The following is a 15,402-nucleotide window of genomic DNA, read 5'->3' as shown; positions in this document are numbered from 1 at the left end:
AGTGGAAAAGTCTCACTTCAAAAACATACTGATGTTTGTAGTTATAAGCTCAATATCATAATTCAAATAGAATAATTTAAAACATCACAATGCAACATTAATTCTATAAATAAATTCGATTTACACGTATTTTGAGTCAACACGAATTCCAAAAATTAGCAGATGAATTAGAAACCACCATAAAATTCCAATTTGATAACGTCACAAATCTATTTTTAGAATTGCTCAATTTTGGCTACACAACCTGAACAGCATAACAGAGCATCGTGAAATGCTCTACATATGCAAAATCAGTTGAATGGGTTACGGATTGGCTTAGGTATGATCACATGTGTACAGGTTCTTTCCCTATTAGCAAACTTGAAATTTTTAATTGGCCATATGGTGTTTAATATATTTAACTGATTTTGCACAATGATTCCAAGTGGTTTGGTCAAAACTGAAATATTCTAAAAACATATTTTTGATGATGACATACAGGCACCCCATTGGCCTTTACAGCTAGGAGGTGATTGTTCTTGGGGACCTACGATAATAGGCAAATACTTTTGGGTCCCATTTTTTACCAAGTGTTATGGCCTCTCAACAGAAAAAGGAGTTCATTGAATGTAAAAATTCTCCATGTAGTTTATCACTAGCTTAGTTAAAGATTTTACAATAAAAAGCATTAAGAAAGCACCTTCTGGATTTGCCAATTTTCTAACTTAACTCTCACTCCAAGAACAAGTGAATGGCTAAAATGTTACTATAACGTAACTAATTCCATAGAGGCACCTTATGTTTGAGGCAGCATGCACCTTCAGTTTAGGGCATCTATTTTCCTTTTACACTAAGTTGCAGAACTTGTCACATTGCAAAATACAAAAACAATCATAAATTCACAGTCTTTACCATCCAACCCCAACCCAACCAACCCTACTCTATCCCAAATCCCATCCCATCCAATCCAATTGATTCACAATCACAATGATTAATGGCTACCTCTAGATTAATGTTCAGCACAAAAGCTTGTCTGGAAATAAATCAGATCAATGTATTGCCAAATTTTCACAAACTTCACACATTGTAAACAAAATTTTCAAGCCACATATATCAATCATCAATCAAGCTTTTTTTCTTTACGTTTTTTAATTGTTTCATCTGAACATTTGTTTGGAGCTCAGATAGGGATTTACTATTGTGTGATTCTAATGCCCATGAAGTTGGAAAAATTTTAAAGGATTTTGATTTAGGGTGAAAATTTTACCCTCAGTTGCTATTTCTGGTCAAATTCCTTCAAATACAAAATTTATAAATTGTTATCATCATAGATAAATATTACAAGTGCAAGCATCATGAAAACTTAAATGTAGACTAAAATTCTAATCAACCAAAATTTGAAGTCAAAAATATTTTTCAAAGCAAGGCTCTTAGTTGAATTGGTGTATTAACAAAACTTTTGCCTGCATTTGTGGGGAATTGAAATGTTAAGATCAAGTAAATCAGCCACTGAATCTAGAAGCACATATTTTAGAGGACATGGTGGGTGGGGGATATTCTGGCAGACTGAGCAGATGGGGGTTGTTATGTGGACCTAATGGGCATGAGAAAATTTTTGTGGGCATATTAGATGGGGTACATGTTGGTAGACCCAGTGGGTAGGGGATAAGCTGGGGAACATAGTGGGTAGGGGACGTGTTTGTGGACCTTGTAGATGGGGGGTATGGAAGTGGACCCAGTTGGTGGGGGATGTGCTTGTAGATTTAGTAGGTGGGAGGGGGTATGTAATAGGATCTACTGGCTAGGGGAATGTATTTTTGTGGAGCTAGTGGAAGGGGTGGTGGAGAGTGCAAGAGCCTTAGTGTCTACGGGGTTTGTTAATTTGCTTGCCTTTGTTAGAATTACTTCAACTCAGCTGCTATCAAAAATCAATAACTAATCAACCATTCAGAAGCAACAGTCTCAAACCTCTCAACTCCAGTCACTCTAGTCATTCATAATGACAACAGACCAATTATGAACAGCAACCCCACCGGCCAACACTTCTAGATCCTAAAATGACTTTATTTTCATTTGGATAATCTGATAAAGAGCTCTGTTCATAATTATTCTTAAGAAGTTCTGCAGTGCGAATGAAAGCCTCTTCCACATTTGTACTGTCCTGTCAATGAAACAAATTGTTGTTTATAAGCAATAAGTTCAGTATCAGAAATGTTGCTTTATATCAGTATACTAACAAAAGGTTGATTCATGCTAATCAAACTATCATGTTAAAGTCCCATTTAAATATTCCAAAAAAAGAAAGTTTGAAGATGTGAAATGAAGAATGACTGTTGATTTCTTAGAATCTTACTTGGCACTAAACCATTGTAAGAAACTCCTGGACTCTTACATTTACAAATTATTTACCAGATTACATATATTTTTCTACCCTGCTGTAACTTTATTCAATAAGCCCACCAAGAACCTTAAAGTAAAAGGGAAAAACCACTTTAGATAGGCTGTGATAGATATAAGAAATAATCTTAAAGAAGGTTTAAGAAAAGAGCTGCAAGTAAGAAATGTCAGGAGCAAAGTTAATGAGAACACACAACAGTTTTGTGAACATGGGCAAAAACCAAGAAGTGATCATCTGGCAACAGAGAAATGGACATCAATTTATGAGGACAAAAAGACAAACAGAAAATGAGATGTGAAGAGAGATCTGCAAATGACCTAGCTGAGGACAGAAAAAGTTGGAGGAAGTGAGAAGCCCACCATACCAAGTATAGGAAACACCATCAGAGAAGGAAGAAGAAAATGACAAAGAGGGTTATCAACTTACTTTTGCTGATGTTTCTAAAACTTGATTTATTGAATAATTCTTTGCAAAAAGTTCTTCTTCTTCTCTTGTAACCTCTCTTTCTTCTTCCAAGTCAACTTTGTTTCCAACAAGCACTTGGATCCTGCATTCACTAGCATACTTCTCAATGTCTTTTAACCACCTTGCAATATTCTTGAAAGTGTCTGATTTTGTTATATCAAATACAACCATTACTGCATGTGCTGCACGGTAGTAGCTTTGTGTGATTGTCCGAAATCTTTCTTGACCAGCTGTGTCCCATATTTGAAGCTATATGTATAAAATATCAATAAAGCAACTCTAAAAAATAAAGGGAAAATAATGGGATAGGCTTTCTCTAGACTGCATTTCAACTTTTTCAAGTTCATTATCCTGTCATGACTCCGACTGATTATATGTGCAATGTGATTCCCCACCAGTGCCCTCCCTCAGTCCAGGGTGCATTCCATGTACTTAGGCCTGAAAATCTTCAGCCATCTTCATCTCAGGTTTAGTTGGCTTTCAGCATAAGTGCAAACCAATAAAAATGTTTTGGCATACGTAAAAAAAGCCACATACATAGTCTACAGGAAAAAGAATAAAATAAAGCCTCATACACCACAGTTTTTATATTAATAAGATTTCTTTGTATGGCATACAATTTTTACAGCCTTACAAACTGCTCATATTTTTGGCTTACCTAAAAAGATGCCCAGTAGACTTTTGGTGTACAGTTGACATGAATTGCACCCTGGTTTTCAGTGTCCCTGAATGTCATTATACAAGTTAAACCTCAGACAGAATTGCCTAATCCTATATATTCCTCTGCTGCCTAATGTTGTATCGATTTACCTACTATTACATTGTATGTATCGAAAAAAAAACTTGTAGGAAATATAAACAGCATATAAGCATGTTTGAAATGAAATGTTTTGCTTCACAAGCTTATTAAGGCAAAAAAATTTCTACCTCCCATTCATTAATTTACTTCTTGAAGGCTGATCATTACCCAAACCTACGTACGGTCTTGAATGAGTGACCACGTACCAGATTGCAAAGTTCCCCGTGCAACAATTTTTTCTTCAAATCCCGCTGGTGCATTTTTGCAAATCAATCCATGCATGCAGTTGCAGCACGGATTCTTCACCACGAACCTTACAAATGCTATTTATAAATAAAACCCCGCAGCTTTTAACCTGCTCTTTTGCTGTGATATGTTTATTTTGATATTACCTAAGAAACTTTGAAAGTACTTACCTTAACCTTTTTGCCTCCGATGATTAGAGACTTGATTACAAAGTCGACACCAATGGTACTAGCGAGTCGATCAACGTATGTATTGTACTTAAAACGGTGCACCAGTGCAGATTTTCCAACACCAGGATCACCAATAAGGACTATTTTAAACAGATAGTCAAAATCGTTCTCAGAATCAAGCTCTGAATCTCTTCTCATGCCTGGAAAATTGTAACATTGAACTATAGTTTGTGTGTGTCTATTTAGGCAAATGAACCATCGACGCCATTTACATATAGCCTCCTTCTCGGACTAAATACACATTTAGCCGTCGCCGTGGGGCAGTCGGTGATTGCCTAATTACCACCTGCGAGACAATAATTCAATCTTCCGCAACTGTTTGACAAAGTTTGCAAATTTGGAATGACTAGGAAGCTTGAAATATAGAGAGTCTACCAGACGTTTAATTACTTACCTCTCACTGTAATAATATAATGCACAGGACATAATAAAGCTCCGAGTTATTAATTTCGGTGTGAGCAACCACGTGTATTTTACAGATGTCTATAATATTTAATGAGCACATAGGTGGATGGGTGTCCAATAAATTAACTGTTTGGCGTCTAAATACGTAGCTTTGGGGTCTAGCAGCGAAAGATAAATTTTGCCCTCGTAGCTACGCCTTGAGAAATCGTATTCCAGACAATTTTATTTTTAAAACTAGGATCAATCTAGTAGGATCTAGGGTCAGATATGGGGTTAATATTTTGTTAAACATATGATTAGAAGTTATGCGCACAGCTTAATTGCAAAAAAGATATTTGCACGAAGATTGGGTATCATTTTGAACGTGCCCTGTTGAATTGATGGGAACGGGGCTAATTTGAGTGGGCTGATGGGTGAAGAATTAACGTGCCACATATATTTTAATATGAAAATATTTTGAAAAATAGACTGTGATTTGTTTTTTTGGAAAATGATCAGCCTGGTGATCAAAGAAGTTTTAAAACGAAAATTAAGGATTGGCATAAAATTCGACTCGATGAAATATTATTAAAATATACAAAAAAGTATTCTATATATGCAAAGTAAAGTTTCCATTTTTTAGTCATGGCCCTCAGGCACAATTAGGCATGGCTTGTCATTTGTTCGCCTATATTTTTAACCGTACTTATAACTAGAAAACTGAACTGAGTAATCCTTAGAGCGCCCGGCTACTTCGGCTTCGTCACTGGGCAATAGTCTCCGACTTGATTTATAATGATTTGATTTTATTATTATTGATTTGATTTACTAACGCTTTTAAGATCGCTAAGAGATTATTAACAACGTCTTCTCGAGCAGCATCTACTCTGTAAGGTTTCTCGAGGTCCTATCATTATTATCATTCTTTTTATTAAATTTTAAATTCTAAAAAGTCTCTGTGCACACATCATTCAGCTTCGCATCATTCAATCAAGAGATTAGCACATCATAAATTTGAGGAAAAAGCAAAAAGGAGCAAAGCGCGGACCCTGAGGAACAGCGCTTAAAGATTTGCATAAGCCTTATTGAAAATCGAAGTCTGGTCAAGCGGAATAAGGTTACAGGTTTAATTTTGTTTTAAATTTCCATTTCATGTTTGTTTGAAACTTTTCTAATCATGTTAGAAAAATTTCTGCAAGTGTTTCTTCCTTTTTTATGCAACTTCATTTCATATCTTAAATACGTGATGTTTAAAAAACAATGAAATGCAGAGCCGACACCAGCATTGATACATAGAGGGGCGGAGACCATATTATTTCTGACGACATATCTACTTCAGTGACAAATTTAATACTACGCATGCGTCTCATTTGCCATTTCCCATTTGCTAGGTATAGGTCTAGTAGCCCAACCCAATTTGCTATGTTTTAGATGCAGATATATTTTTTCAAGATGTAGTTGCCTTCATGGTGAAGTGACTAGTCAAGGCAAAGGACCACTAAATTATTCCATATGGACCAACTTTGGCTTTTTCAGTCAATGCAACATAAAATAATCGATTAAAAGTAAAGTTACTAATAATAAAATATGTAAAGCTAAGAAGAATATCATCAACCAGTCGTTGGAATGCGACTTGTGACTGGGGAGAATCCAAAAATTTTCCGACAAGCATTCAGATTTTCCGACAAACAGCCTTTTAGGGGGGTGACGCGCCCTCCCATGCACCCTATTGACATCGGCTTTGATGAAATGGAAAATTAACATACGCGTTAGCAAAAAGACGTTCTTCAAGAATTCAAACAGTTTTAGCAATGAAAAAAAATTGAATAAAGCACCTAGACCTCTTGGTTTGATTGTTTCAAAAAAAATCAACCCGGCAACAGGAATGATCGAGGGGTATATTATATCATTCTTTGCGTTCATCGTACAACATCATATCAATAGGATTTTTAGTGATTTTTAGAGGATTTTTCTTGAAAACAAATTTGAAAGCAAGAAGCTTCTTGTTGGTGTCGTATGAGATTCACATGGAGTTCTTTGCCCCTCTGGAAGGGTGAATATTTTCTGCCCTCTGATTATATTGATAAGCATTGATCTAAACTATCTTTAGATCAAGTCCCAACGCTTTTCAGCATCCAAGTGTGTATGGAAGTCCATTGGCAATGCAACCAATTTCACAGGAAAAAACAAATCCACCTCAACCGAAAGATTCTTTTCAAATTATTTCTTAGAAATAGGCTTTTGGTATGAGAATCAACTCTACAGTTTTGTTGCAGCAGCATATGCACGTTTTCCAACTGTGCTATAGAAGAATCGAAATACACACGAAGAACAGTACAATTCGACTTCAAACACGCCTAAGGAATTCGAGCAATTTTCCTGGAATATCTTTGATCGGAGGAAGGCGAATTGCGTCTGGAATGTTGCCCTTAATGCCTCTTCTGAATGCTCGTATCTTCCTTTCTGGCCAGCAGTCAATAATGATTGAATGTACGATAAATACAGAATAATAGATTCAGGAAGGATGGGCCCGCCCATTCGGAGATATTTCATCGCCTATTTCTTGGCCCCCTTGTTATTTCAATTCATAATGGTTAAAACAAGGCATGATAGTTGACATCTTGGCCGAGAAGTGGGAGGCGACGATGCATTATCAATCAATGCTCTAGGGTCATTTACCTGCCTATGTGACAGCTTCAGAAAAATGTGAATTATAGTGACACATAAAAATACTAACGAACAATTAGCGACTATAAATTGCTACGTTCCAACATAACACTAATTAGACCCAGCACCTAACGTGTGGAATAGACAATCACAACGCACACATATTGTCATTACTGCTGCAATCAAACCACAAGTAGCTGTCTTTTGCAACGCTGCACTGCAGAAAACACCATTTCAAGTAGATTAACAATACAGAAAAGTGTGTCGAAAATTCATCCAACACGATGACAACTGGAATCTATCTGTTACAAGTTGCACTTTTTCTCACGTGGAAGATTTTGCCGGGTACAGGACTCGTGGCGAACCGGTGGGTTTCCTTATTTGCCTCTTGTTCTTAACAGTATCGAGATGATAACATGTTTACAAGTTGTTTTAAATTTGTAATGCTGTACTCAATCTACGAAAGTAACATTTCCAAGATTGGATTTCTCTAAATAAAACTTCGTTGTTATATTGCTCAGAAGCGTCTTGAGGGACAAAGTAGAAATTGTTAGAAACTGAGACATAGATGGAAGTTGGAATCAAGACAGAAGCTTTTGCTTGATTTTTGCATGATGTTCTAATTTCAAGAGTTTCTATGAGAGTATGGAGCGAAAGGAGGTATAATGAGTTTTTTCAAACACTAACTACTAATTTTCATAAAAATAAATTTTAGAAGAACAGATCTTTGAATTATACGTTCCAAAAGACGAAAATTACCTGTCTTACTTGTTGTTTTCTGAGGTTTTTAAACGAATGAATATTTTGATAGTTTTGGTAATATTATGCTGAAAGTTTTATCTTTCGTAAAACATCTTTAATGCTGAAATTATTTAGAAGTTTCTTGTAGTCGGTGCACATAAGACTTCTCTACGTTAGTTTCCAGTGCGCCTAAGTTTTTTTACTTTCGGAAACTCAATGCCATGTGCTACTGCCAGAAGACAAATATTTTATTAGTCATTTTGAAGTCCCATAGTAATTATAGAAATGCATAAATCAGATCTATCGAGACTTTTTAGCTTTGTCTTCAAATGAAAAAGGAACGAAATTTTCTGGCAAATTTTCTTATCCTACTAACGTTTATCCGTTATCAATCGAAAATGTGATTGTTGTTTGCCAATTCGAAAATAATTTTCTCAAGCGTCTCTAAAATAGCCTCATTTTTTACTGAATTTTCAACTGAAAATCACACATAATCCTTAAAAAAGAATGATCAAAACACTTCAAAGAGCCTCATTCCTTCAAGCCCTAAAATGTTCTAGAGTTAAGCAGTGTCTTAACTTGAACTTCAAAATTGAGGCAGTAATTGAAACCTAGGGGGGAGGGGGTTGTATAAAGTAAGATAATTGAGTGTTTCAATTGCATTTCAAAGTTGGTGGGCCACCAGTAGGAAGGGATACCGTGTCAAAAAATAGAAAATTGTATCTAAAAATTGTCGAAGAAATAGAGAATTGTTCTAAAATCTAGCAGGCACTTTTCTAAGGGGGAACCTCCAAGAAAAGTTTTTTGGAAAAGCTGAGAGTGCATGCTTCTGGTTCCCTGGCTCCGATGTTCATGAAGTGTATAGGCGTGAAAACAAAACATGCCATCAATCAACCTACATCACCTCAGCTCTGGCTAGAACCACTCTCGTACTAGCCATTGTACCAGTGCTTTCGTATTCGTAATCCAGTTGAAAATTGGAAGTGCCACTGCTTAATATTATGCACTGATTATCATGCACTTTAAATTACATGTTTAATTGCTTGTGTTCAATTGCAATTGAGGTGTGCTCCACCTCTAAATGGTCTAGCACGCCTTCTGGATAATTTTCCCAACAACCCCGATTAATGTTAATATCATTAGCCATTTACCAAGACCCTCAGCTGGCAAGCAAGAAGTTGCGAAATTATTTGTGGAGGTGTTTGAAGTGGCAGTTTATTGATCTTATTAGCATTTAAGCCAATTTATGAAGCTCGTTAGTATCTTCAGTGGCTTCTTGTAGTTTATACAATCATATAAGACAAATAAGGCCTTTTTGCCTGAGCCCCTAGAGTTCAGGATAATTAAAGTCGATTCGCTAGACAATGTTATGAAAAAGCAGCATTTAGCGCTAGTACCTTGTTCGACCATTTTATATAAAGCCCCTTATCTTTTGCTTCTAAGCTTACAGCTTCTAGTAGACCTTAGTTGGCGTCTGCAGATTTTAACGAGGGCACTTTTTATACGAAGACCGAGGCTCCTTTTGCCAAAAAATAAAAACAGCGAATGAACAGGTCCAGTCTTAGAAGAAAATACGAGAGAATTAGAAGAAAATACGATGTCTTTTTTGAAAATTTCATTTATTTTTAACAAAGCAGAGGAGTTTTTATCAAAAAATCAACCGTGTACTAAAAATGTCGTGAAAAACTGCTAGTAAGTGGTCATAGCAACAATTGATAATATGTAGAACGCTCAACGTTGAAATAAGGACAACATTAAGAGCACTCGAGCCTCGTATTATAAGGACGACATTGAGAGCACTCGAGCCTCGTATTATCAAGAAAAATAGCAAATCGAGCCTTGTCAAAAGTATCTGGGGTTTATAAAAAAACCTTCTAAGATCAAAGATTGTCAAAGAAACCCACTTTTAAACATCTAGAAAAACATAAGAATTTTCACGTAAGAGGATAACAGATTGGAGACGCCACGGAAGTTTACAACCTTCCTAAACTAAAACAATAAGAAACAGGCGTTTTCGTTGCCATGACCTCCTGGTTATCGTCAGCCGTCCAACGTCAGCCATTTTACTGGATTCTGAAAAGTTTATCAATGTTACTGCATATTTGGAATTTCGAGAGAATCAAAGCTTCGTGATTCACAGATATGACGTAAAAGAGATGTAAGGAATCCCATAATACAAAGCGATAACCGTGAGAAATATAAGGATAAATGTTAACTATCCAGTGTTGACGCCTCTTTGCGCAAGAGAATGTGGGTATTGGGCGCTCAAGTTCATTGGAGCACCATGGAATACAATTTTCCCATTCTTTATTCTTTTATTACGCTACATTACCGATAATGAAAATGATTCCTTGTCTCTTAATTTGGCTATGATTAAGCCACTAATTGACAAGTAATGGAAGTTATAGATCGTTCATTGATATAGGAAATGTTGCTTCTGTCTCCGAAGACGATAGCTGTCTGTGAAGAGTCGCCTGGTTTTCACGTATCATCCATTTAAGAATATTTTAACATCCTTGATAAGGTACAGGATATATTTGTTATGGATAGCCTTCCAAAGAGATGTTCATCTAGGTTTTTGTCTTGAAGCAATGCATCGAAGTTACAAGAGGTATTGGTTTCTGCCGCCAAACATCATCACCACCCATTTATAATGCATCTTAAAATACATCACGCACATTTTGACAGTGCTTCAGAACGGTGGCTTTAGCATGTAGACTACTTCATAATTCAGTTTATCCCTGCAAAGAAGAACTAAAAACTTACAGGCTGTTTTTCATTGATTAATCTATGAAAGCACCTTGCCCTTAGCAATCTTTTTTGCCTTACAGATTGCCGGAGTCTTATTTTAAAGTTGAATGTTCCTTGAACCGCTTTTGCAACAAACCGTTGCTTTTTTCAGGCATCTTTGAACAAGAAAACCTTTCAGATAAAACCTTTTTTAAAGCATTTTGTTTGAATCTAATGCATGCCCGTTTAAAAGGAAAGGGCCAGACTCTTGAAAAAGTTAGTTCTTCTTTGCAGGAAATTATTGTAAAACCTTCAGAGTCAAAAAGCTAAAGCTAGAACATCTTTAAGCATCTTAATATATAATCGTTATATATAATCGATTCACTCGCATGCCAAAAGCATGATTATGCATCCAAACATTTCCTACGTGGGATTATATGAAAGGGGCTCTTGGGGGAGGGAGGAATCGGGAAATCGGTGAATCGGTGGAATAGACAAACATTGTTAAGAACAGAATAGGCCTAGTGTTTTGTAGTCCATCTTTTTTCTAGCTACCTCACCTTCCTATCGCATCATATCTACCTTCAATATTTTCAGATGATTACCCGAAGCATTTCAAGCCTCAATTCATGTTGGAACAACTCACTCTTCAGAAAAGGGAGAGGCCTAGTAAACTGCAAGATCTCTTCAGACTGACCCTTCTCGCAATTGACTCGCTTGTGTTTAATGCATAAAAAGGACCAGCAGATTGCACACAGGAGAATCAAGTATCTGTGCTAAATCTTTGGTAATATTTAACACGATCTTTCGATTTATTTTAGACAAGCCCGGCTTTTCAGCAGCAACAGTTTCGATGTCAAGGATGCAACATCGTATTGTAGAGGCCTATCCAAGTTGAATCGTCGTCAAGCTGTTTTCTGCGTTCAGAAACCCAGTGTCGTCAAAGTATTGGAGAAAGGTTTTAAAGAGGGAATCAGTGCCTGTGTGGAAAAGTTTAAGAACAACTCGTACACGAGGTGGAATTGTACGAATACCGCAAAGCAGAGCAAGAGCAATGTGTTCTTTGGGATTCCCATGGCTGTTGGTATGTGACTAGATCTTTGATTATTTCGATCTAAATTTTGGTATACTACAAGCAACTAAATAGTTTTCAAGTATCTGGGTTTAAAAAAGTAGTAGTAAAATAATATAAAGCAATATATATAATCAAATTTGCTGCTTAAGATAGAACTCAAAAGAGCAGCTTTTGAGTCTAGTGCTCTAAGCTTAACCAAGTGTTACAAACTTCAACTGTAAAAAAGAAATTTCAAAGATATTTTTCAGCAGATACAAGAGAAAAACTGTGTCTCTGTCGATGCAGGAAATGACGGGAAGTATAGCAGGCACCGCGGAGCAGAGGGGGCTGGGGGGCTTTAGTCCTCCCACTTTTTGCAAAAAATGCCAAATATCAAGTATCAAACTACCAGAAAAGCCTCTTTTTATACGGTTTTAGCACCCCCCCCCCCACTTTTTTTAGACCCCCCACTTTTCTCAACGCTCCGCGGTGCCTGTATAGGGGTTACAAGGTCAAATGCCGGCCCCCACCCTCTATTTCAATATGACACGGAAAATTTGCTTCAAAAATAGGATGTCTTGGCATAAGGAATAGGAGACTGAGACAAGTAGCTCAGATAATTTACGGTACTTGGTCAATTATCATTCATTAGACAATCATCAACCATCATTCAGCAACGTCATCAGTATCATAATTTTTAGAATATTTAAGCCTTTTTTAATGTTGCTTGTTTTAGTTTAAATACAAGCCCTAATCTTTGACGTTTAAATCTTCACGTGTAATTAATTTTGTTTATGCCATAATGTTGTTGATGTCCATTTTGACATAATAGCAACATCAAGGATCTGACACCATACTATACTCTTAATACTTTTGCTGGGACTAATATAGCAACCTCTTTTAACCAGGAACGAAAGAGGCAGCTGTAATGCAAGCCTTTGGTGCTGTTGGGATGTTTTTGACTCTAACACAAGAGTGTATCCGAGGGAACATACCTGATTGCCCAAGCGGACAAATGTACCGAATGTGTCAAGGTAACGGAAGAGGAAAATCATGCTCCGTCATAAACTGGGAGATACCAAAGAAGCTGTTTTTTTCCTTCATGCTATCTGGTAATGGAGGTAAATACTGGAGAAGCCCAAACAGGTTCATGGCAAGATTCAACACGGCAATAGGAGTAGTTGTGAGTAATCTTTAATGAATAAACCCAAAAATGATTCCACTTGATTGATTCATGATCAATGAGGAAATATAAGATCGTTTAACTTTAAATCGAGCAATGAAATAATCTTTCTATATTGTATGTTGGATAGGTTTAACAAGGAGGATTTCTCTCCACTGAATAGTTAATTGAGAGACCTCTCCCACAAAGCACAAAGGCCTAGATTCTAGAACAATATAGAAAGAATCCCAATACCAGATTGACATGAATAAATTATTCCATGCTCTCAGAATCCCTTATATTTGCACTTTAAACAGAACTCCAAAAGAAATGAACTGTTTTCATATACACTTTTATGATAAATAGACGGTCTTGTGTGAATAATGTCAAAAGAATCGTTTTTGAATTTTGCGTTACACGTATTTGCATTTTGTCACACGCACTTACAAATTTACTTCTTCTCTATACTAGGCTGTAATGGAAAGTACGATCAAGGCATGTGACTGCTCACGACACGGGGCTATAACATCGCCTTGCTTGGCCAGCTCAACTTGTGCAGAACAGTTGCCGGTTTTAGAAGACATATCAACATACCTGGTTGATAAATATTTGAAATCAAAATCTTTCAGCCCAGTAAAGCCAAGAAGTGCCATAATTAGGGCGACATATCCCCCTGAGATATCTGGAGGCAAAACTGTTTTTATACCAGAACCCAAGATTCCGCCGGAGGTCAATGGGAAAGAGCTGGTATACTACATGGCAAGTCCATTGCACTGCGAACCGCAGAAAGCATACCACTGGGGAGGAATCGGAGGACGGCCGTGTCGACCAGATGCAAAAGCGTTTGACAGTTGCAATATACTTTGCTGCGGGTTTGGATACATGATAATACCAGAAATCGATAAAAAGAACTGCAAAATCACACTTATGCCCAGGTTGTCTATCAAGTGTGAGACGCGTGAAATCTACAAGTACTACTGTAAATACGTTTGGATGGTGCGACGAAGACAAAAAAGAGGGAAATTTGCCGTACCATTGTCATCACTGCGAGATAAAAATTCTCATTTGCTCGATCAGCTGACGTCACACCAAAAACCGTGAACATCCTCGAATAGACGAGTTTGGCCGAAGAGTTGAGAAACCATTTAAGGCATTGGTAGTCCTTGACGGCTGCTGCTGAGGACCCCATTTCAAATCTGTAGGCGGTACAGTTGCTAAAGTCTCGCGAAATTAATGGGAGTCTTGGTTATGTGCAGGTTCCATGTAAGGAAAATACTGTAAAATCCGTTGGACTGCCTCCATTAATAGCTTATAGATGCAATACGGTCGTTGTTAAGCGCAAACATGCAGCTAATAGTCGAATTAAAAGGCTATATTGAAGTTGTTGTGCTGTATGTAATAGTTCTAAGTTATCATTTTTTGTGGAACCAAAGGGGATAAGGCGATAGGGGTGAAACGCTAAGGGCCTTACAATCCAACGAAATTTTCACTCTAACCTCAACAGTGGGTTATGGTACAATTTTTGAACTTGAAATGTGAGCCAAAGAATTAAGAATAGAAAGCATATGAAATTGATAGTTAAAGCGTAATAACATTTGTGATCGCACCATTTGCGAAGCCCACGAAAAAACTCAGTTGGCTAAAGAATTTGTGAGTTGAGTGCTAAAAAGGGAATGTGACTGAGGTTGGATACCTCGAAAACCAAGCTGAAACATCTACTGGTGAGAGTGAAAAAATTTTTAATCTCGTAGATTTTATTCTCAGCTTTAAAGCTTCCTTCACCATCCGAGCAATGGGCTTAACGAAAATATGTAATATCCAGGCCCGAGAAGTGGCCAGAATGATATTTTGCTAATAACTAATAGCAAAAACATAAGACCCTTTTTGGCCAATGCTTTGTATCACCCAAAGGCTAGGTTTAGAAGGCCTGTTATGCAATTTAAATGCTTTAGCCGAGGGCCGTAGTTATAGCAACGTCATATTGTCAAAAGCGTAAGGTAGAACATTGCAAATATGTATTTTTAGTCGATATTACGTCACTGTAAATAGCACATGCCTCAGAATGTTAAACTGTTAGTAATTTAGTATTGCCTGAATAATTAATTTATAGACATTTATCTATCGATGTTTTTAAGTAAATATCACTTTTGTCTCAAAATCTCGGAAATGATCTTAGCATGTAAATTACACTTATTTATCTTATAAAAACCAAACATCAATAGTGAGTTTCTTGTGAATGCTTCCTAGTCAAGCTCGAATCAGTGCTCGGGAAAAAGTCAACGTACAGACAAATTCGTTTTGAACGAAAAAAATTATAGTGTGTCGTTTCAAAAATGAGTTTTGGGACCACGAAGCTATCCTTGTTAATATTTTATCCTGGAGTCTTTGTTTCACGAAATTTGTTATGTTAAAGTGAACACAAAGTCTAAACTTCAATGTGCCTGCAAAAAAATGTATTTTGTACCGCCAAAAATGGCAAACCTCAATGTGTGTGACGTCTTATTATGGAAAGAGTCATCTTCATTTTTGGGCCTAAAGAGAAAGCGT

The 15,402-nt window shown here is 36.8% G+C and overlaps 2 protein-coding genes across 2 annotated transcripts; one reads left to right on the top strand and one right to left on the bottom strand.

The window, feature by feature from the left end:
- Positions 1-34: 34 nt before the first annotated feature.
- LOC135692735 (ras-related protein Rab-43) lies at positions 35-4,341 on the bottom strand. The gene is made up of 3 exons (XM_065211017.2): positions 4,058-4,341; positions 2,804-3,091; positions 35-2,140 (listed from the first exon to the last, which is right to left on the bottom strand). The coding sequence occupies exons 1-3, from the start codon at positions 4,253-4,255 to the stop codon at positions 1,994-1,996; spliced, it is 633 nt and encodes a 210-aa protein (XP_065067089.1). The 5' UTR covers positions 4,256-4,341; the 3' UTR covers positions 35-1,993.
- Positions 4,342-6,189: 1,848 nt separating this feature from the next.
- Positions 6,190-15,194, top strand: LOC135692733 (protein Wnt-16). Its single transcript, XM_065211015.2, has 4 exons — positions 6,190-7,535; positions 11,461-11,723; positions 12,602-12,876; positions 13,327-15,194. Exons 1-4 carry the CDS (start codon positions 7,453-7,455, stop codon positions 13,954-13,956), a joined length of 1,251 nt encoding a protein of 416 aa, XP_065067087.2. The 5' UTR covers positions 6,190-7,452; the 3' UTR covers positions 13,957-15,194.
- The last annotated feature ends 208 nt before the right edge of the window (positions 15,195-15,402 follow it).

This window comes from Rhopilema esculentum, chromosome 3 (assembly GCF_057945365.1).
Source record: "Rhopilema esculentum isolate cy_ngs chromosome 3, ASM5794536v1, whole genome shotgun sequence".
Lineage (NCBI taxonomy): Eukaryota > Metazoa > Cnidaria > Scyphozoa > Rhizostomeae > Rhizostomatidae > Rhopilema > Rhopilema esculentum.
Note: the sequence above shows the minus strand (reverse complement) of the source record. Positions and strands in the feature narration are given on the sequence as shown.